Source organism: Zootoca vivipara, chromosome 10, assembly GCF_965207765.1.
Source record: "Zootoca vivipara chromosome 10, rZooViv2.hap1.1, whole genome shotgun sequence".
NCBI lineage: Eukaryota > Metazoa > Chordata > Lepidosauria > Squamata > Lacertidae > Zootoca > Zootoca vivipara.
In genome coordinates, this window is record NC_142593.1 from 52660590 (window position 1) to 52683993 (window position 23404).

Genomic DNA, 23404 nt, shown 5'->3' on the forward strand with positions numbered 1-23404 from the left:
TGGGGGAACCATGTCCTTGCCAAGCAAATATTGTTTTAAATAATCTGCTCTCATGTTTTGTGTCCCTTTCCCTTTGGAGCAAACCTTGAAAACTATACATTCTTTGGGAATATACAAGAAACGATTCCTCTCTTGCAGTGGGTGAAAGTCTTTGTCCTTGTGTGATAGACTTGGTTTCTGCCATATGATAAGAACAGGGAGCCCTGCAGGAATCAAACGCAATAGGAAATTGGATAAGCCACTTTCACAAGTTCTCTCTCTCTCTTTTTTAATCGCTCCGAGCAAAGAACAAATAATAAAATCCAATGAAGCACACTTAACCACCTCGAAAAACTTGAGGTTTTATAAATATTTATTGAAAGAGATGTAATAACGAGCTGGTCGTAAATTCCGCAAGCCAATACTCTGATCTGCAGTACTACAAGGGATACTAACTGCATCCCAAATTAAGAACCATGTAGGAAACCGCTTGGAGTCCTGCTCCTAGATGTTGCCAAACCAGTGCACATTGCTTTAAATGTCAAATCAATTTGCTGCCTTTGTGCTGGATTTCTCGTAACCAGTAGTTACGCTGCACTACACTTGCTTTTGGTGCTGGGGGACTGGAGCAGCTAGCTGCGATGAGGATGTCTTTTAGGGCTTTAAAATTTAAGGCCGGGATGTGAAAAGCTAAGATAAACGGAGACGGTTTATGTGCTACATTTTATTTTAATCCTGGAAGAGCATTAACAACTTTTCAGACACCGTAGCAAAGTATAATAAAAGTTGCCAGGCAGGGCCGGATCGTCTGTTGGGCAGACAATACATTTGTCCCATGGAGTGGCCTTAAAAGGGCTACCCAGCAGCCACCTTCTACACACCACCAATGTCTTCAGTGGAGCTTACAACCAGTGAAGAATTTAGAACACACAGGTAGTGAAAGGGTATGGGGAGCAGTGGCAGAGGAAGCCGCTTGGGCGCCTGGGGCAGTGCCCAGGGGCTGCACGCACCGCGGGGCCTCCGGAGTCTCCCTGCCTCCTCCAACTCAGCTGCCCTACAGCTGGGGGGAGGCAGCAGGCGGAGTATTTGGGCAGAGCGGTGCCTGTGCGTGCCCAAGCCACAGTGTCTCTCCCAGGACAGACGCGTGGCTCGGGTGCGCTGCAGGCCTCGTGATGAGTGCTGCCCAGCATTTTGTCACCCCCCTCAGTGATGACACCCAGGGCGGACTGCTCCCACCACACCCCCTTCCTCCGCCCCTGATGGGGAGAACTTGTTTTTCCCACGCTTCCCAGTGCACTTTGCATATCACAAGAAGTCTGGGTTGTTCTCTTTCTGCTTTGAAGTGGGCAGCTTACTGCCCAAGTGCTGCCAAACCCACTTTAATTGTGCAACTTGAATTTGCTGATAATGTGATGGACTCTCACGGCTGTCCAAGAGCAGCAGCCTAAGTTAACAGAGGGTGACTGCAGCATCACCCCATAGTGCGCCCCATCTCACTCCACCGGCACGCCCAGCTTAATCATGTGTTTCCTGTGGGTTTAACCACAGAGCCCAGGGCTTGCAGATCAGAAGGTCGGTGGTTCGAATCCCCGCGACGGGGTGAGCTCCCGTTGCTCGATCCCAGCTCCTGCCAACCTAGCAGTTCGAAAGCACGTCAGAGTGCAAGTAGATAATTAGGAACCGCTACAGCGGGAAGGTAAACGGCGTTTCCATGTGCTGCTCTGGTTCACCAGAAGCGGCTTTGTCATGCTGGCCACATGACCTGGAAGCTGTACGCTGGCTCCCTCGGCCAATAAAGCGAGATGAGCACCGCAACCCCAGAGTCGGTCACGACTGGACCTAATGGTCAGGGGTCCCTTTACCTTTTAATAAATTATGATGGGTGCAAATGAGATGCAATGTGTTTTGCACAACTGGAACATGATGAGTCTTGGAGTGAAGACTGAGAGACATTTCAAAGGGTGGTTTTGGCACTCATTTGTTGCATTTGGGGGGCGTTTGTTTTCATGGCAGAGAATGTTAGCCATTTCCGCCACACTTGGTGGAAGCTCCGACTTCAGATCCTCCCAGGAAACTCTAACTGAGAACTGAGCATACTCAGCAGCCAAATAACGCCGAGTGTCAGTTGGGAAAGAAAATGAGAGGGAATATAGTAAAGCACCCTGGATCAGGGCATGTCTGGGTGTGACCCTGGACAGGAACCAACCCTACTAACGAGGGAGGACACATTGCAAAATTTGGTTGCAGGTCTCACTTGTTGTTGTTAAACCTTTCAATTCTTGCACTTTTACAGACTGGCTGACCGTCTTAGGAAGACGAGAGCGGCCATTGTTTTACAGAAACAATATCGGATGTTGAGGATCCGCCGGGCCTACCAAGCAATCCACAGGGCTGCCATCACAATCCAAGCCTTCACCCGAGGAATGTTTGTCAGAAAGACCTATCGAAAGGTAGGATTCTTCTTTTTGAAAATACTTTCCCCGTCAGTACACAGGAAACTTCTTCCAACTTGACCTATCAGCGTTCTGTCTGGCACTTGTCTTTGCACTTTGTGTTTGGTTGGAGACAGTCGTGGCCTTCTGAAAACAGCCACAACACCTTTCTCCCACCCTCATACCCAGCTTCTAATTTTGCGTTACAGTTGTACATAGCAGCAGATTAGAAGCTGCTCATTCTCAGGTCAAGTTCATTCTCAGGTCAAGGAATTTATGAAAGCTCAGCTTGGAGCCGCCGCCACCTTGTGTTCAGGGTTTGGGGAGATACATGTTGGTGTTATTTCTAGCCATAGGTACCCAGAACAGTTGGCTTTCCCCCTAATTTAGACTGAACCACACTGGAAGCCTGCAGAGATCTCCTGCAGCAGAAGACTGTTGGTTTGGAAGGCATGAACAGTGCTATCGAACCACCAACACCACTTTTTTAAAAACGAGAACTGTCCTAAACTCTTTTGTCTTCATGCAGCTTTGCCGCTGAACACTCACTGACTTGATTGTGATTTAACACTTCCGGGTGGTTGCTATTCTCGAGTGGGATTCATTAGCATGCTGACAAATTCAGGTTGCACAATTATGGTTGGTTGGCAGGTCTTCTGCAGCAGCCACGCTTCCCAAGAAGATGGGACTTATTTGCGATATGGAAATTGATGGGGGAAATGCAACAGGAAGATTTGGGATAACACTTGCTTTGACGCAGGGTCATCTAACCTCCCCCACAAACAAATTGGAATGAATGTTCATTAACCAGCCAACATCATCTAATCTCCCTGCAAAGAAACCAGGACGAATGCTGTATAAACAGGTCATTTGGAAGTGAACTTTGTCTGTGGGCAGGATTTCAGCGTTGACTTTATTGAAGATCAGTGTTATCTACTTGTGATTTGATCTGAGTTGCCTGAATTTGTGAGGAATTCAGCACCTTGCTAAGGTGATTTTTTCCCATCAGGGCAAGGATTTCCACTTGCCAGATGGAATGACACCCCCCGATCCTCCCCCAAAGGCTGTTCTGGGGTTCTTCCAACCACTCCATAGCCAGTTTTTGGGGTGTGGAGGAGCATGAAGGAAGCCCCTTTGCACAAGCGGAAATCCTTGCTCTGAGCTTCCAATAACAGGACTCCTTAGGTGAATACACCTTTTGAGTCCCAAACTAGTTGTGGTCTTAACAATTTGGCCAAAGCTACACTGTGTCTCTTATCTCAGTTTCCCATCCGTCAAATATTGGCAATGACATTCAACTCCCAAAACAGTATGGAAACGCACCAAATAGTTTGGAGCAGACTGCGCAAGGGAAATTACACGGGGAGCTGCCTTATTGCCAGGTCAAACTTTTTGCCCATCTACTCCAGTATTGTCTACTCTGGCAGGCAGCACCTCTCCAGAGTCGTGGGTGCAGGTCCTTCCCATCACCTGCTGCCTGATTCTTCTAACAGCAGGGCAAGGATGATGTCAGACTTGAACTCCTATCATTGGGTTACTCTTCCTGTAAGAACAAAAGGATTTTGTTCTTTCTTTTCTGACATGGAAGCTTGTCCATTTTCAGAGTCCAAAAGCACAAGCTGTTCTTATTTCACTGCTCAAGCTGCCCAGGCAGAAGCAATTCTTCTGCAGCCTCTCAGAGAGTGCTAGTTTAATGAAGCTGTTCTCACAGAGAGGTACCCCGCGGCAAAGTGGAAATCTGGAAATGTCATCCGTATCAGCCACGCAGTGAAGAATTTACCTGACAGAACAGGTATTGGAATTACACTTGAAAATGCATCTGCTTGGTGAAGTCACTTTTACAGCTGGTCCTAATGATCTCTCTCCTTGTGGTGGCCAGTGCTTCTTCCACAGGGGCAGCTCCCTACTTGTGGCAAAGGGGATCCTTAGGTTCATTCACAGAGAACAGGAGCTATGACCTTAAGTCTGCCTTCCTCTTCAATTTGGCAGACAATTCAGAATCCCCACAAAAGAAAAAAGCAGCTGCTCTGCGATCTCCCAGTCACTCACCTGGGCAGAGTAATTTCCAAATCTACTTTTTAAACCTGTCTTTGGAGTCACAGAATGCCTGCGTTTTTAAATGTGCATGCACCATTCAAAATCTGCCTCAAGTTGCATGAACTTTGTGCTTTTACATTCATAAACCCAGCACGTGGGAGGCAGCCCTCAGAATAATACCATGTGCATTTGATTTTTACAGAATTGCTTTGCTGGATCAGACCTGGATTCATCTAGTCTGCTTCTGTTTGCCTCTGTATCTGGTCGTTCCATTTAGCTATCATAGCAAGCAGCTGTTTGATAGACCCCCTTCTCCGTTATTTTTCCACCTCACCTTTTTTCTCCTCTCAAGGCATCCAAGTTAGTTGTCATCACTCCGTCTTGTGAGAGTGACATAAGTTAACCACGCCTTATATTATGCACTTGGGCGCATGGATGGCAGCATTAAGAGGCAGTTTTGATCTCTCTAGAAAATAGTATGAAGCACTGAGGAAGAAATCCTTTGGATGTGGTGCTGTTCCCATTGCCACTGTGGAACATGTCACACTGTGTGACAAACAAGAAAGTGTGTCTTAACTGCTGTTAATAAAGAATGTGGAATTTGGCCATAAATGTGTTCTGAACAGCACCAGTGTTAGAACACTATAGGTGGAAAACATCTGTCGCCCCATGACCTGCATGCGAACTGTCTGGGCAGGGTGGAGCATGAAGATGGCCAGTGTTGGATGACAGAGTCCTGAACTAGATGGACATTTGGTCTGATCCAGGAAGGTATTTTTCATGTTTGCTGTGTTAGCTGTGATACGATTGATGAATTGCTGCAGAAATGAGTCCCTGGTTAACCTGAGGTTCCTGTGGTGTGAAAGTTATACATCAACTGTATGATGCAACTACTAAGCTTGGCAGCATTCTTCATATTGGTAGAGAGAAATCGCAACAGCTATGACAACAGCTACGGCTACACAGATGGGGCCATGCTATATTGCCATCACGGGCTCTTCTCCCCTGCCCTCCCCACTTCTCCTGAGGGTCACTTCATCCCTGTGTTTTGCAGATGCTCATGGAGCACAAAGCTACCATCATCCAGAAGCATGCCCGAGCCTGGCTAACTCGGAGGCATTTTGTCAGGTTCAGAAGTGCAGCTGTAGTTATCCAATGCTACTTCAGGCGCATGAAGGCCAAGCAAGAGCTGAAGGCCCTGAAGATAGAGGCGAGGTCAGCAGAGCACTTGAAGAGGCTCAATATTGGCATGGAGAACAAGGTGGTTCAGCTGCAGAGGAAGATAGATGAACAGGTAAAACCCTCCATGAGTCCTGCTGTGTAGTGTATATTTGGACCTCTCAGCTGCTCTGGATGTAGGGGCATGGGTGGGGAACCTGTAGCCCTCCAGTTATTGTTGGGCTACAATTCCCGCCCTTCCTGACCATTAGCCATGCTGCCTGGAGCTGATGAGAGCTGTAGTCCAGCAACACCTGGCAAGCTACAAGTTGTCCCCCATTGTTGTAGATACCACGTCCACAGAATATTCTGCAGCTCCATCACCAGAGTGGGAATGCGGAGATAGCAAAAAGCTTTAATCCACCTTAAGCTTTCATTTACCAATATATGCATGTGTGTGTGTGTGTATAGTCCAGGGGTCTGCAACCTGCGGCTCCGGAGCCGCATGTGGCTCTTTTACACCTTTGCTTCGGCTCCGGAGCGGATACGAGGGGAGGAGGCGTCCGAGCCATGCGCCGCCTGAGCCCCATGCGGCGGCGCCCGCCACGCCCGCCAGACACTCGCGCGGTGCCCACCGCCGCCGGAGCACACGCCGCTGTGCGCCTGCGCTGTGCAAAAAGGACGCAAGGTGACGTTAGCAGCCCGGGGAGCGTGGTCGGCCCCCTCCCTGCATCAGCCCCTCCCCGCCGCCAATAGGCTCACGGGGGACGGGGGTGGAGTTATTTATTTTTTTAAACGGGTGCACTTCTTCCCGCCCAGCAGCAGGAAAGGCTTGCGGGCTCGGAGCGCGTGTTTGCTGCTGCTGCTCCTGCCTGCGGCCTGCCTGTGGCCTCCTGCCGGCCTGGTCAGGAGATTGAGGTAGATGTATTAATCAATGGGTTGATTCAATATGAGGAAATTTTATAAGTTCACTTGATGGGAGCAACACACATGAAACCATACAGGTGTCCTAATAAGGGAGTCAGAGTTTTGCCCATTTCCAGTAATCAAGGCAGCCCAAACTCAAAGTTATTTTTATAATGACGAGGATGACATTGGGCCCTCGTTATTAATTATTATTTACATCAGGCACTGATTATGATTTATGGTACACTGGGGCCCTGATTAATTTTCTATGGCATTTTGGGGCATTGATTATTGGGCATAGCAAATTTTGCTATGGGGCCCTCTGATTTCTAATTACGTCCCTGTTTTGCGGCTCCCAGTTTATTTTTTTTTTCTTCGGAAACGGGTCCAAGTGGCTCTTTTTGTCTTAAAGGTTGCAGACCCCTGGTATAGTCCTTGATGATGTGGCTAGTTGGATACAATGAAGTTTGGGGTACTCCTATTACTCTTGCCCCTACTGACAGCCTGACCCCAATAATCACATGCTTCCCTTTGTTCAGGCTCAATATTTTCAGGAACTTAAGAACCTCCTTTCTTTTGAGTTTATGTAGATCAGTATGTCCTATACTTACATCTAATAAGTGCCCAAAGTGGCCTGCAATAAAATCAGTGCAAATTCATAACAAACTTAAAGGCAATCACTGTAAAAATGGTGAAACAAAGGATGAAACAGAAACTGTAGACCCAGCAGAATCTAAACCAGAAAGCAATTAAAAGCTTACCAATGTTGTTGTTTAGTCGTGTCCGACTCTTCGAGACCCCATGGACCATAGCACGCCAGGCACTCCTGTCTGGTGGTTGAAAACCTGGTGGTTGAACAGAAAACTCAGTAAGGACTTCAATAGGGAAACAGCTCCTACAAATTGTGTTCCATAGCCAAGGTATTTCTGGTGAAGAAAATCCCAGCTCTGGTGGAAGAACCTGGATCTTGATGATGACTTCAAAAACTGGGCAGGCTCATATTTATTTATCTATCCGCTTATAGGCGGCTTCCTATATATATATACACACAAAATCTCAAAGCAGTTTACAAGAAAAGTGTTGAAACTCTTTAAGACATACATAAAACCACAATATATAAATTGATTGTGAATAACAAGAAGCAAAAATATCCAGAACAGAGAGGGGTGGGAATAAAAATACTGAAAGACTAAAAAAATGTCGAGCGGTATTACCCAGTAATTAACGGCCTAGAAATGCTCAGACATAAAGACACGGTTTGTTGTTGTTTTAGTGAATGTCAAAGATATGCTACAGAGTGCGCCTCCCAAGGATGGTGCTTGCATATGGAATCAGGTGGTCCTGGCATATGGTTGAATGTATTGCTAATACAAAGTTTTATTCTACTTGGTATGGAGGGGGAATCTAAAAAAAATGCCTGGATATTCTCATTGTAAGGAAGGATGGTTGGGATAAAAAAAACCATTTAGCGTGAAGTAGCTGACATTTGTCAGTAGCTGGGATGGTGAGTGGGAATCTACTCAGGAATCTACTCAGTGGTTTTTCTGACAATTGGCAGCTGAGCGGTGGTGTGCAGCACCATCTTCACAATTCCCAGATTCACTCCCTGCTCGCTGAAGCATGCCATGGTTGGGATACTTATCTGCAAAGGTAGATGATGCAACTTCTCCAAGGGCAGGATTCTCCTAATAGCTAGCCCAGGTGTTAGTTTATTCCCTGGTGTGTATATCTTCTCCTTCAAAGTGCTTGGAGTTGTTAATCCTTTATGCCTTCAAGCGCTGGCTTGTTTGATGTTTGTTTGTTTGTTTGTTAGTTTGTTTGTTTGTTGCATTTGTATCAAACCTTTTCTTCAAGGTACTCAAGGTGGCATATACGGTTCTCCCCCTCCTCAGTAAACCCCCACTACAACCTTGTGGGGTAGGAAAGGCTGAGGGCCAGTGACAGACCCAAGGTCATCTATTGTTTAGTGGGGAGTTGAACCCTGGTCTTCCAGACCCTAACACTAACCACTACGCCACACTGGCTCTTCAGCTGGGCTGTTGCTCAGAAATATCAGGCATCCTGTCCCCCTCTCAGCAATTGCATGCATAATTCGAAACACCATTGCTTTCTCTCGCGTTTGCGTGTTTCTCTTGCTTTATTCAGGACACTTGTCCACTGTGGCAAATTCACTTTGGAAATGGAAAGCTACAGGCATTTGTTCCATCCCTGTGGTTGATTCTTATTAGTAGAATCCATCATACCAAATTCTGTTTAGAATAAGACATGCCTTGTTGTGTCAGACAAGTAGAAGAAGTCAACCTCCAAGGAAGCAGTTCTGTAACAAGAGGGGGGCTGAAAATCAGGGCTGGGGAAGGGACGCTTGGTCAGTTGAATCAAGATCTTCTTAGCTTTTTGCCAACCCAGTAGGTAACATGACTTGGAATGGGTTAAATGGTACATCTACCCAATCAAGAAGTCAGGTGGGGTTTGGGGTGGGGTTAGGGAATTCATAGGTCTTGCAGGTTAGCCAGGAAGTCAAAACCACACCCTGAAGGGCCCTAGTTATTGTCCTGTCTGGCTCTGCATCCCACATCACCACAGGGGCAACCATTTCTGTGCAGAGCTCTCGGATTGAGCAACGATAAACTTCCTGAAGGTCAAAAGGTGGCAAAAAGAAATTGACAACTTGCTGATCTTCAATGTGTGCAGGGTTTTTTTTTTGTTTTTTGTTTTTAAAAAGCCTTGCTTAACCTTGGCTCAGACTGAATTAAGGAAGACAATTGTTGAGTCCTGAAGAGAAATCCCTCTTGCGTACAGATTGGTTGTGATGTTAAAAGGGAGCTGCTACAGAGCCAAGCTTTCCTCCTAAAGCCTCCATTGTGCTTGCTCCCCCATCGCTTATCGCTATTGACTGCCAGAAAAGCCATGCTAAGACAACAATAAAGGAGATAGGGATCTTTAGCCTATGGTGCATTTTCTGATTGGGGGAGGCAAGAGAAGCATCGAGTTCTCATTTGGGTGAGAGGTGCCAATATTGGAGGAGTTTTCCCTCTAGACAAATGTATAGATTCAGAAGGGGCCTCAGCGGTCTGATCTGTTGCCCTTGCTTACGACATTTGTAGCTAAATAAGTTACTTGTCGACATCTGTCAAATTTTACAAAGCAGACATTTATTGTGACAGAAGAACATAAGAGGCGGCGGCTGGATCAGGACAATGGCCCATCCAGTCCAGCATTCTCACACTGGCCAACCAGATAGCCATGGGAAAGCCCACAAGCTCATAACTCATCTCTCCATATAGAACAAGCTGGTTCCAAAAAGTGAACAACAAATGTTGGGAATTGTCAAAAACAACTGGAGGTACCAGGTTGGTGAAGCTGCTGTGAACAAGAGTGGACTTCCATCAGGTGCCTTGAATATGATCCTCTGTTGCTAGGTGCTAGGGAGTAAAGGCAGGGGAGGAATATGGTTGGAGTTGGATGGCACCGGATTTAGTTTTGGTGCTTGTCATTATTGAGGCCGTCCACTCCTCCCGCCACCCCTTTATGGAGATTCGTTATGATTGAATCTCAAAAACCTCTCATCAGCGTTGATGTAATCTTCTCTAAATTGTTTGCTGCCCATCGTTTTTGCTGAATTGGCAGAAATGTTGTTGACTCAGCACATTTTGCATGCGGTTTTCTCTTACGCTCGCCTACTGAAATGGTGAAGGGTGTAAAAGAGATGTTAGCCTTCCCCTTATGACGCATCTGTCGCAGTTTAATTATCTCTGCCTTTATGGATGTTTGTGATTGTGTTTCACTAGCTTCTTGTCCTCAAGCTTGCTCAGATCCCTGTGACAAAAGGGGTTAACATGTCAACAGATTAGATCAAAGTTTTGTGGGCATTGCTGAACCACAGGCATCGGTTCTCTCCTGCTGCCCGTTAATGTGTTCCTGCTTATAAAAGGAAGAAACAAAGTTGATCTGAGATTATGTTTTCCACACAAATCAACGCTGCTGGCTGTTAATGAGTCTTCAGCGTGGATTTCCTAGGAATATCAGGCCAGCCTTGCTGCCTGTTTGGACTTGATGCTCTAAGTGCCCTGGGCTCACACAATCTTCTTCAGAACGTTTTAAGAACGCAAAAGAATTACTGCTTCCGCCTCTTGAACCAGCTCTTTATCTCCCTCTACTACCAAACTGAGCCTCCAAGCAATTCACTTCGGTTTCTCAAATATAGTCTTAAAAGATACTTAACGGCTCTCCCAAACCACCTTTTACTCTAATTTCATTTAAGGGCCTGTCTGATAGTTACAGCTCTTGTTCATTTTGATGGCAGCCCTGTTATAAGGTATCCTCCTAAGTACACCCTTCTCAGCATTTGAAATCAGAAATGAGGGGGTCTGCCATCAATGTGGTGTAGTTCTGGTTTTCGAACATTTTTCAGAATCCGAATGTCTGGTGTGGTTTCCACTTGAGTGCAGGAAGCTCCTGCAGCCAATCGGAAGCTGGGCCTCAGTTGTCAGAAATTTTGGAAGCCGAACTGATTACGTTCAGCAACCGAGGTTTTGACTGTACAAGACTGTCACTGCAACAGACCAACAAACACTACCCCTCTGAAAACTATTGCTTATAGTAGCATTTCTCCACTCTGTGGTCCTTGAAAGAGAGTTGTAGCACACTGAAAGGATACCAACAAGTAATATAAACCCAATATATTTAAATTGTAGTATTCAGACCTTTGCGGGGAGGGGGGACAGTACCTCTGTCAAGTGCTGAGCTGTGTTCATATATTCCTTCTCACCTACCCCCAAATTGCAGAACAAAGAATACAAGCTCCTGAATGAACAGTTCTCCACAGCTGCCACTTCTCATTCCACCGAGATAGAGAAGCTGAAGAAGGAACTGCAACGATATCAGCGGAAGAAGGGAGATGCCAACCAGCTTGCAAGCTTGCAAGAAGAGATTGACTCTCTCCGGTTGGCCCTGGAGAAGGCTCACGGGGAAAGAAAGATAGTAGAAGACACCTACGCAAAGGAGAAAGATGTGCTCCGAAAGGTAATGCTCCCCAGGATTTGCCAAACTTTTCGTATCGCAGTGTCCAAACCTTGGAGACTCTCTCCTGGCAGTCTCTCTGAAAGCTTGCTGGTTGGTTTTTGCATTTCTCACTATTACAGTTTCTGCATCCATCTGCAAGGCCTGATCTAAAGACACTCAGGTACACTGGCATTTCTCGAGGCTGATTCGCACTGCCAAATTCTTCCTTGCATACGTGACTACCTAGAAAAAGGTTACTGTGAAACCAGACTGCCCACTCAGGGAGATGACAGACACCTCCGTAATCTTAGCTCTCCTTTGGGGTGGGGTATGAGATGGCTGCTGGTTCTGTATTTACAGCTCTATGTCTTTGAAAATGCCTTTCTGTGCATTTTGGTGTTTGTACATGAAGAGTCAGGTGCCCAGTCAGCTGGCAGTTCTTCCCTGAACTAAAGGTATTTTGATTTGATAATATTGTGTGTTTCTACACCAGGACTTCATTATTGCAAACCGGTGTTGCAAATGGGTTGCTGCTTATCTGTGGGTTGTTTCCTGCTAGGTAGTGCTCAGAGTAGCTCTGTTGAAATTAATGGACCTGGTTGATATTGGACGCAACCCTATGCAACCAAAAAGGCTAGATACTTGGTTCTTTCTCTTGGTACAAATGCTGCTGTTCATAAGAAACTACATTTTGTGCTCAGGACCACATCCTGTGGGCTTGTTTGTTTGTTTTTGTCTTCCTATGGTATCACACACTGCAAACAGCCCTAGGCTTGTGTAGCTACTTGCTTCTCTGGACTGAATAGATTTGTGAAACCCAGAAGCTTGTGCAATGCAGTTGTCCTAGGTGGGCACTGGGCATCACCATATCATGCTGGCCTTCCATTACTGTGTAAGAGACCAGAGGTTGTAATTTGGATCTGGCAAACTTCCTAATTTCTCAGCCTCTAGGAACACCCCTGCTTTCCCAATTGCCATTCTAGATGTGGCCAGGCTTTTTCTGTGCACACAGCAGAATGAAGTGATCAAAAGGGGAGAACCACTTCAGATTGCAGTTTGGGAAAATACATAAAATAAAATAAAACCACCACGCTTCTGCTTGTAAAACTCTTTGCAAGTAGAAAAGTAGCATGGCAGAAAGACAGTCAGACTACAGTGGTACCTCGGTTTATGAACACAATTGGTTCCGGAAGTCTGTTCATAAACTGAAGCGTTCATAAACTGAAGCGAACTTTCCCATTGAAAGTAATGGAAAGTGGATTAATCTGTTCCAGACGGTCCGCGGAGTACTTAAACTGAAGCGTTCATAAACTGAAGCAAACTTTCCCATTGAAAGTAATGGAAAGTGGATTAATCCGTTCCAGACGGGTCCGTGGAGTACTCAACCTGAAGCGTGCTTAACCCGAAGCATGGGTGTAATTGGTTCCGGAAGTCTGTTCATAAACCGAAGCGCTCATAAACTGAAGTGAACTTTCCCACTGAAAGTAATAGAAAGTGAATTAATTCATTCCAGATGGGTCTGCGGCATTCGTAAACCGAAAATTCGTAAACCGAGGTGTTCATAAACCGAGGTTCCACTGTATATAAATTCTCTCTCAAAGGGGAGCTGACTTTGCTTTGCTTGGGGAAGCTTTCAAAAGCAGGAAGCCCCACCTACAACTTTTAAGTGCCATAATCTACACTCTACCAGTTCCGGTGGATAGGTTTGCTCCAAAGAGGTGGCTCTTTGTGGGCCAGGATGACAGACTTTTTCCTCTGTCCTTCTAGGTTAGGCAGCAACACACACAATATTTGAAGGGAAGAATACAGTACATATAATAGTTTTTTTTTTAGATGCCACAGGCATGTGCCCCAGGTAGCTGCATTATGTTGAAGTCTTGCCAGTCCCCCTGTTCACTATAGAAGATGATCCACTGCAGAAAACTTTGGCTGGTTTTTCTAGGTGACTGTTTAGTTTGCAGCAACGCACACGAAACAACAGACCTAACAGCTGTGTTCAGACCTTGGAGGAGAACTAATGCTCAGAAGATACTTTGGAGAGATCATTTCATAAATGAGCTGTTCTAATTTTGTTGCTTTAGGGCTTTTTGGCTCCCCCTCGCCCTCCCGTTTTCATGCACATTGAATAACGCCTTACAAAAGCCATTTGAACTTTTCTTGTAATAAACTGCTTGCTTCCCACTGGCCCCTGTTATCCATTTAGGGTTTGGCTTTTTAAATGTCATGTGCACTTATTGATAAAATACCTCTGCAGTTTCCTGCCTGCCAAGAAAACTGGGGAATGGTTATATGAACATAGGTAAGAATTAGGCTGCTGTATGGATGAATGAGGCTTAGCAGCCATGTATTGTTGGGCTTGCTAGGACAGGGGAAAAAATCTTTTTTATTCTGATGTATAAAGCCTTCTTTCTCCAGCAGCTCAGAATCCATGTACACGCTCTGTGTAGCAATTTTCTAAATTATAGCTGTTCTGCTCCGAGTTGCAATTGTGTAGACTGAGAGGAACACCACAGTGAAATTTGGGGTGCCAGCCTACAGCCTTGTCCATGTGCAGCACAACCAAGCCAATATTTCATACGCTAAAAGCAATTGAGCGAAGTAAGACTGCTGTGGCTAAATAGAATGACCTTGTGCGCGACATGTCAGTGTCCCCTATTTTGCCATTATTGGCTCTGGGATATGAGAAGCATCCAAGTTACACTGAGCTTTTTCCTCTCTTTTTTCCTTCTCTTTTTTTTTACCCTCAGACAATATGATCCGAAGTGTTATTATTTTAATGTTATGTGAAAGACTAATTGCACTGTGGCAAAGACTAAACAGTGAAAGGGGGCGGGGACAATACACCAGGCCTGTCCACTGGAGTCTAGCAATGGCCTGAATTCATTGCATCCCTCAAAATCGCTGAGGAGGTATCTAAGATTCACTTCAAGTTTAGTTCGCTTAGACAGTCTTTCTCTTTCTTTAACATAAGGTTAAAAAAACTCCTCAGAGTTTTCACCATGACCTACAGAGCCGTCTCAAAGTTGTTCCATGTCTGAGGCATAAGGTCCAAGTTTGCCTTAGACAGCAAACACTGTTTATACCAGGCACCCCCAAACTTCAGCCCTCCAGATGTTTTGGACTACAATCCCCATCATCCCTGACCACTGGTCCTGTTAGCTAGGGATCATGGGAGTTGTAGGCCAAAACATCTGGAGGGCCGCAGTTTGGGGGTGCCTGGTTTATACTAAACACTAAGAATGTAATAAGAGCCTGCTGGATCAGGCCAGTGGCCAATCTAGTCCAGCATCCTGTTCTCACAGTGGCCAACCAGATGCCCAGGGAAAACTTGCTAACATAAACTGAGCTCAGCATTATTCTCCCTGCTTGTGACTTCCATCAACTGCTATTCACACCCACAGCAGAAGCAGAACATAGTCCTCATGTCTTGTGGGGAGAATTGCTCTTGTGCTCATGTTCTGCCTCCTATTTTTCTACAGGCATATGGCTGGCCACTGTGAGAACACGATGCTGGACTATCTTCCTTAATAGTAGCGCAAAAATGTCCTTTTTGTGATTTTGCCAATGACTTCGGGGTGGGGGGTGGACTTTAAAAAAGCTCAATGACTTTTGTGTCTGGATTTTCACTTTTTGAAATATGGCAACCCCAATTGACCTGGCCCAGCAGGCTGTTCTTATGTCTAGTAGCCGTTGATTTATACCAAAGTTTGCACATTCTTTTAAAAAATGGTCCTTAGAGTAGGCTGTTTAAAAAAGCAAGCCTTTCACTGTTGTGTATCATTATTCTAGCGACCGAAGGAGGACAAAAAAACCGGTTTGGCTATAAAAGCCAGCCAGGTGAAACTCTGTCGCTCCACGGAGTTAACTGACCTTGAGTTGTCTTACATTGTGGGACAGTAATATTGCTCTCTTGCTTTCTCCTCAGCGGATATCGGACTTGGAAGAGGAGAATGCACTGCTGAAGCAGGAAAAAGAGGAGCTGAACAACAAAATTCTGTGTCAGTCGGAAGGTAAGGAGGAAGAGCAGGGGCAGGGCACGTGGTTTCATTTAACGCTGGTGATAAATCGGGCTGGCAGTTTTGCTTTTGTTTCTTGCTTGTAGTGTTATGAGCCCTTTCTCCCTTAGTGTTAGTTGTGATTGATAAGTAGAAATGTACTAATCTTCTAACAGTCCCTCTTCGCCAGTGTGGTGCAGTGGTTAAGAGCAGTAGACTCGTAATCTGGGGAACCGGGTTCGCGTCTCCGCTCCTCCACATGCAGCTGCTGGGTGACCTTGGGCTAGTCACACTTCTCGGAAGTCTCTCAGCCCCACTCACCTCACAGAGTGTTTGTTGTGGGGGAAGAAGGGAAAGGAGAATGTTAGCCGCTTTAAGACTCCTTAGGGTAGTGATAAAGCGGGATATCAAATCCAAACTCTTCTACTCTTCTTCGCCTCCCTCCCAAAGACATAGTTGGAATAGCTTTCAGGGAGGTGAGACAGCAGGAGGGGAAGCTGATTCAATTAAGCGTGGAATAAAAAAAAGGTTTCCACATATGCGCACAAATTCCCCAATCTTCAGTTACATTTTTTTTGGATCTAATCAGAGGAACTGTGAAGGGAAATTATTCGACAGTGTCATTAAACAAGTGATGTTCAGACAGCAGTATTTGCACTGCAACAAAGGGCCTCTTTAACATAACAAGGCACCGTGAATGGATCCTTTTAAAAACTGACTTAGACATTGGCAAGCTGAGAGAGAAAACAAGCTGGGAAAACCATAATGTGCGTGAGGAATGCAAGCGCTCAGTAAATACCTATGTTATCTAATGGGTTGTACAAGCTTATCGGTTTTTTTGATAGAGGGCTTTCTTTCATTTTTAGGGCTGTCACCCTAAAGAAATGTTGCTTGATGGATCAGATGAGTTCTATCTGATCCATTGGTTAGGAACAAACAGAGGAGCAAAGGAAACGGCCTTGGTGCACCTTGACCTTGAGGGTTTTCCACACTTCCTAGGCTCAGATCCGAACAGTTTTCTGTTTGTCCTGCCACTTTCCTTAGGAAAACCCACTGTTTACTCCTGAATTGGAACAAACATCAATCATAAATTATACACCACCATATATATATATATATATATATATATATATATATATATATATATATTGAAAAACCAACCCTTCGAGTGGTTTACAAAAGATAAAACAGTAAAGTCAAGAAAAAAAGTAACAACCCTACTTTAAAACATACAAAAGGGAAAACACTAAAATAGATTAAGTTACAAGTAGGTAGCCGTGTTGGTCTGACGTAGTAAAAAAAAAATCCTTCCAGTAGCACCTTAGAGACCAACTAAGTTTGCCATAGGTATGAGGTGTGCATCTGAAGAAGTGTGCATGCACACGAAAGCTCATACCTATGACAAACTTAGTTGGTCTCTAAGGTGCTACTGGAAGGATTTTTTTATTTTTATTTTTAAAATAGATTAAGATTGCCTCAACTTTCTAAGCATCCGAAACAGGCGCCGAAAAGAGTACAGTAAAGGCGCCTGTTTGACCTCAAGAGGCGGGGAGTTCCAAAGTGCAGGGGCTGCCACATTGAATGACCAGGTTCTTACAAATGCAGAACAGGTATTGCATTGCACCTGTAGTAGTGCTATTTGTGCCAATCGAAGTGGCCGAGTGGGCACATGTGAGGTAAGACTATCTCGTAGGTAAACTGGTCCCGAGTTGCTGAGGGCTTTAAATATTAATAGTAACACCTTGAACATGACCCAGTAGGAAATGGGCAACCAGATCTCTGGGCACAGTGGTTATATCCTGACGAGGTCTCACTCCTGTCAGCAGTCATGCTACAGCATTCGGCTCTAACTATTCAGCTTCTGGATCAAGCACGAGGGAATCTTCTTTAGGCTTCTTATTTATTTCAGAAGCCAGCAACATATACCAGTATGTGTAAGACTGCAGGCCAGTCCTCACCAACCTAGTTACCTCCAGATGTTGGGGAGAGCCTGAATCGATGCTCTTTTTCTAGAAAAAGAGGTGCCAAAGTTCACCACTTCAGTAAAAATTCAGTAGTTAAACAAGTCAAATTTGTCTTCCTTTTGTTCTGTAAGATGAGTTTGCACAAAATGCTGCTGAGGAAAATCTGCTGACGAAGAAGGAGCTGGAAGAGGAGAGAGTTCGCTATCAGAATCTTGTGCAGGAGTATTCAAGGCTGGAGCAGAGATATGACAACTTAAGGGATGAAATGGCTATCATAAAGGTAATGGGATGCTGACAGGAGCAGATAATATTCCGTCAACTGTGATAAGTTCGCTGGCTATATTTTGGGAAGCGCTTCCAACCACAGCAAATACCTGTGTGTTCTCGTTAGAGCTGACAGAAATAATTAGTGCTAAACAATATCCCATAAACATAATGGATTTATGTGAGATATGAGAACTAGCGTAACTCCCATAGCTCTGCCGAGTTAGGCCCCCATCTGCACTACACTTTTAAAGCAGTACCATACCACTTTAAATCATCATGGCTCCCCCAAAGAATCCTGGGAATAGTAGTTTGTTAAGTCTGCCAAGACCTGTTAGGAGACTCTTATTCCCCACACAGAGCTACAATTCCCAGAGTCCCCTGGGAAGAAGGCTGGACTTAACAAGCCTTATCAAGCTACAGTTCCCAGAATTCTTTGGGGGCGAGTCATGACCCAAAAGGGATGGGGAGAGAGGAGGTAAAAAGCAAACTCCGGCACCTGTTTTTAAAATTAAGGTTCTGAAAACAGCTAGCAGGGATGGAGAAAGTTAGTGTAGCCTTGATGGAGTGGTGGCTGCCAGGTGATTGTTGAGGAGGTGCTGGTCACTGTGAAGCTGGTGCAATAGACGTCCATCTCTTCTCTCCCTCTGTTCTGCAGTCTGATAGAACAGCTGCCTGCAGATGGTAGTTGGGTAACTTTAACACTGTCATCTCTTTCCATAGCAGACCCCAGGACACAGAAGAAATCCATCGAACCAAAGCAGCCTGGAATCAGACTCCAATTACCCGTCAATTTCTACATCTGAGGTTGGGGATACTGAGGATGCAATCCAGCAAGTGGAGGTATGAACGTTAAATTCAAACAGGGTTGGGGGGCAGGGGTTTTTAAGTGGGTCCCTGCATGGTCACCGGAGTGCCATGAATTTCTCTGAATGAGGCAGATTGAGTAGAGATGTGGTTTTGAAATGTGACTATTAAGTTTTCTTGTGCTGCTGGAAAGCCAGCACTAATTATCTAGGGAGCAGCAGATGTCAAAGCCTCAGCCTTGCATTGAGAAAGTCGCACTGTTTATATCTTTAATTAGGCAATTAAAGAGGATTAATTTTTAAACGCACACTTTTAGTTAACAGTTAGGGCTGTACACAGTGAGCATTAAGTAACGATAATTAAAAAGAAAGCTAGTGGTTAATAATGCATTTGTAGAACATATTTTCCTTTCAAAAGGCTTCTGAGCGCCTTTCCAACCCTCCTGAGGATTGGCTTTAGGCACCCCTATTGTGTTTTCAGAGAGATTTCCAGCCTCCCTGGTACACTTTCAGCATAACCAACATTTTAAAGTACATTAGGGCACAAGGCATTAATGTATCTATCCGTGCAGCGTGCAAACTTGGTGGAGAATGCAGAGTGACACTCCGAAGGCTTCCTTGTGCTCTCCAAAAGGGCTAATATAGAACAAAATCCCAAGGTTCCTGGAAGAGCATTTGACGGGCCATAGCACAGACTATATTTGCCTCTCAGCCCCCAGAGAAGGAGGTCCGTAGGTGCAGAAGCCTCCCCGTCGTGGGCACAGAGCCTGCTGCCACCCTTTGCACTCCACCATCGGTAACAGTAAGGAGTTACCAGGTGGTAACTCCAGCGGGTGGGGGGGGGCTGGATGCAAAGCCCTCGCATTCCCCCAACATCTCCCCAAATTGTGCCCCTAGTCCTGGAGCTATCACACTGATTTCCCCTCCCCTTTGGGATCAAAGGGAGAGGAAATGTGAAAATGAATGAATGGTCAAGAAAGAAGGCCCCCACCTTCCACTAAGCCAGCAGGAGTCCAGCAGGGTTTTGGATTGGCAAAATTTCTGTCTCCGTTTCTGCCCGCTCCATCCTTGTAAAATTAATCGGCCTAGGGTGTTAAGAATGTGTTGAACTGAAGTAATGAGTGCAAGGGCTAAGGCCGATATTTTCAACCACTTAAAAAGTAGACAAAATGCGTTCAGCTGGCATGTCCGGTGGCAGAGGTTATGATTAAAGGGCTCAGTGGCTGGCGTGTTAGGGTGTCTAGAGTGAAAAGCAAAATGGAATGGAGGCCGGACTACCGCTTAGACATTCCTTTGTCTGTTACGGATTGTCTTGTGGCCTTTAGTCACTTCACCTCTCGGTGCTGCCATTCCCCTCCCTGTTAAATGGGGTGTTTAGGATCGTTAGTTACCTGACCATGAGAGCTAAGAAGCCAAAGATGGATTTGTGAAATTGCTTTCTCGCTTTGGATTGCACCAAGTGCAAAGTGTCAAGGCCTCTGACACCAGTAGAAGCTGCTGATTAAGAGCTTGTGCATCTCAGGTTTTTCTCTCTTTTCTGCCCTGACTTGGATGCATAGCATCCACACAACCACCTTCATTCCTTATATATGTGGTAGATGAGAACGAGGGGTGCAATCTGTGCTGGAAACATTTTGCATGAAAGCTTGTGCAGTTTGGCTGCTTCCAAAGTGCACATTTACTGTCAAATAGCCACATGCCATTAACTCATTTTTTACAGGGCATCTGCATGATGTTGTGATCAAAATACCACCCTCCTGTGTTTTCCCTGCTCAACTAGATTTCCCTCCCAGACCTCATAAAATCTGGAGCAGCTGCGTAATCCAGCTGCAGAGTCCTCATGCAGCTGTTCAGTGGGCTGTTTGTCCAGTTATTTATTGTTCTATTTATAATTTATTTTTATTTCTATCGTATACTTCAGCCAGCCAGTAACCAATCCATCAAATAAACGCATCTCAGAAAAATACAACAGTAAAATACAAAAGTGGAAATAAAACATTATAAAAACTCCACATTGTTCTTATGTCCTACATGACTCCCATTACAGTGGTACCTTGGTTGTTGAATGGCTTGGCTCCCGAACAAATCGGTTCCCAAACACCGCAATCCCAGAAGTGAATGTTCCGGTTTGCGAACATTTTTTGGAAGCCAAACGTCCGACGCAGCTTCCGCGGCTTCCGATTGAGTGCAGGAAGCTCCTGCAGCCAATCGGAAGCTACGCCTTGGTTTTTGAACAGTTCCAGGAGTCAAACGGACTCGCAGAACGGATTAAATTTGACAGCCAAGGTACCACTGTATTACTCCTCAAAGCCCAATGTAATAAAAACACATTATAGAATCATAGAAATGTAGAGTTGGAAGGGACCCCGAGGGTCATCCAGCTCAACCCCATGCAATGCAGGAATCTCAGCTAGATCATACACCAGAAGGTTACTAACGAAGAAGGTGATTGAACTGGCAAAAGGAGGGAGTTCCCCAGTTAGGATGCCACTGCAGAGAATGGACTGCCCTGAGCCACTGTAGAAAGTATCTCCCCCATGAGTGGGATCACCAGCAGGGCCCTTCCCTCACTGATCACACGTGCCAATACATATCGAGAGAGGCACTCTTTCAAGTATCTGGCTCCAAGAAATTTTGGGCTTTATATAGACTAGTGCCAGAATCTGGCCTGTTAGCAAATCAACAGACAGTTAGCGAATCAACAGTCAGTGCAGGTCCAAAACGAGTCAATGCTCCAGGATTCCATCGTGTGATTGCATACACCAATCTTGCTAGCACTTTCTCCAATAGTTGCAGCTTCTGGATTGCCTTCATGGATAGCTTTGTGTAGAGTGCTCTGCAGTCTTCCAAACATGATGTCACCAGGGCATGGTTAACTGCAGAGTTATCTACGCTTACCTTTCCTCCGCTCTTTCCAGACATGGTCACAATCTGAAGTTCTGTGTCCAAGCGGTCCTCCTCCTCCTCCTCCTCCTCCTCCTCTGGATCTTTCCCTGTAAAAACCTGCTCTTTAAAGCTCAATTGGAGCAAACATCCATCTTCGGAAAACCTGAATTGACATTCAGTGGGAAAGAGCAGGGAAAGCTCAAGGCGAAAACAAACAGACACTTGGACACAGAGCTTTTAAGCATGGATCTCTGCTTGGAAAGAAAGAGGCAAAAGGGAAGTTTGGATAAGCCCAGTGGCCAGCCTGTCTCTTGTCCAAGAACAGCATATTTGGTGAACAGGTTATGGCCCATATAGATTTCCTCTAACCATTTCCCCCAGCTCTCCTCTCTAGGGATCAGCTCTATCAGCTTAGCTCTTCTCTTTCCAAATAGCATTGCCTTTATATTCATTTCTTTTCCCTCCCTCGCCTTAATTTGGGTGAGAGGGAGCAACCATTATTGGATGTGCAGCAAGGAGGGGGAGGGAGTATTTAGCGCCTTCTCACCCCCACCCCTTCAAAAAAAAGCCCACCATGGTTCCAATGAAACCCTTCCCCTCCCAAGAATTTGGGCTTATGTTTGGTAGTGAAGAAATGGGCTGTCCACTTCGCTGCAGAATCTTGTTTAGATTCCAAAGCTGCTCCTGACAGTAAGAGCTGTTCGGCAGTGGAATTTGCTACCAAGGAGTGTGGTGGAGTCTCCTTCTTTGGAGGTCTTTAAGCAGAGGCTTGACAGCCATATGTCAAGAATGCCTTGATGGTGTTTCCTGCTTGGCAGGGGGTTGGACTGGATGGCTCTTGTGGTCTCTTCCAATTCTATGATTCTATGATCCTCTCGTTCTCCTCTTCCGTCACAGGAGGTTGGCATGGAGAAGGCAGCCATGGACATGACCCTCTTCCTAAAGCTTCAGAAGAGAGTGCGGGAACTGGAACAGGAGAGGAAGAAGCTGCAAAGCCAACTGGAGAAGAGAGAAAATGAAAGCAAAAAACCCCAGGTAGAATATGTCACATTGGATTTCAAATCTATAACAGGCATTCCCGAGAAAATTTTAAAGCATGCGTTGCGGTTTTAAGGCTCAAACTGGACCCTGCATTAAATTTGCTACATGCAGGGATGGTTTTTTATGTGAAGATATATACAAGAAAATGACTCTTCCACTTATGGTCTGAAATGGTTCAGGTCCTAGGATTTCTGTTCTGTGCAGTTTGGTTGAATCTGTGGATCAGGTGTAAAAGAACTTTAAAGCAGGTTCCCACAAACGTTTTGCTCAGATGGGTGACTGGGATTTTACCTTTGTTCAGAAATACTTTGTAAATCTACCCTTCGACTCAAAGGTATTCACCTCATCTTTGTGTCCTGTCGACACCCAAAACATCAGCGATCCTAAGATCTAACCATCACACTTAAGTTAGAAATCCATGCATAATTATGATGCTTTAGTCTATGGCTGCCGGCTTCTGCCTGAGAACAGGCTTTGCAATCATTGGGCTGCACAATCAATGCTGGAATGATTTATCTCACTGTAGAGTTAATTGGCCTGGCAATGACTCTGTTCATCAACTGTCATGAATCCAAAGTATCATCGATACTGTGGGAAATTTCAATTCTGAAGAAGTAGTGAAAAGGCACCATTGACGTGAATATCCTTGGCTATTGTGCTGTAGGTGTTCCGGCATTTTACTAAAATACAACCTATTAAAGAAAGGAAATATGCAACTTATCCTACTAGGATGGGAACATGTTTAGGTTCAGAGAATTCTTTCCAGCAGCACCTTAGAGACCAACTAAGTTTGTCATTGGTATGAGCTTTTGTGTGCATGCACACTTCTTCAGATAGTGCATGCACATGAAAGCTCATACCAATGACAAACTTATCTGGTCTCTAAGGTGCTGCTGGAAGGAATTTTTTAACTTTGTTTTGACTACGTCAGACCA

At 45.3% G+C, this 23404-nt stretch overlaps 1 protein-coding gene across 8 annotated transcripts in view; it reads left to right on the forward strand.

Annotated features, from left to right (window-relative positions):
* MYO5B (myosin VB) overlaps positions 1–23404 on the forward strand; it is a 269223-nt gene that overhangs the window by 203228 nt on the left and 42591 nt on the right. For 4 of the 8 annotated variants that reach the window (XM_060280366.2, XM_088653129.1, XM_060280367.2 and 1 more), the window contains exons 20-26: positions 2273–2429; positions 5503–5742; positions 11298–11534; positions 15439–15523; positions 17604–17752; positions 18460–18579; positions 22326–22463. In XM_060280366.2, coding sequence (XP_060136349.2) covers positions 2273–2429; positions 5503–5742; positions 11298–11534; positions 15439–15523; positions 17604–17752; positions 18460–18579; positions 22326–22463 — 1126 coding nt within the window. The remainder of the gene's footprint in view (positions 1–2272; positions 2430–5502; positions 5743–11297; positions 11535–15438; positions 15524–17603; positions 17753–18459; positions 18580–22325; positions 22464–23404) is intronic. The other 4 variants (XM_088653127.1, XM_060280368.2, XM_060280365.2 and 1 more) reach the window with 3 other exon arrangements.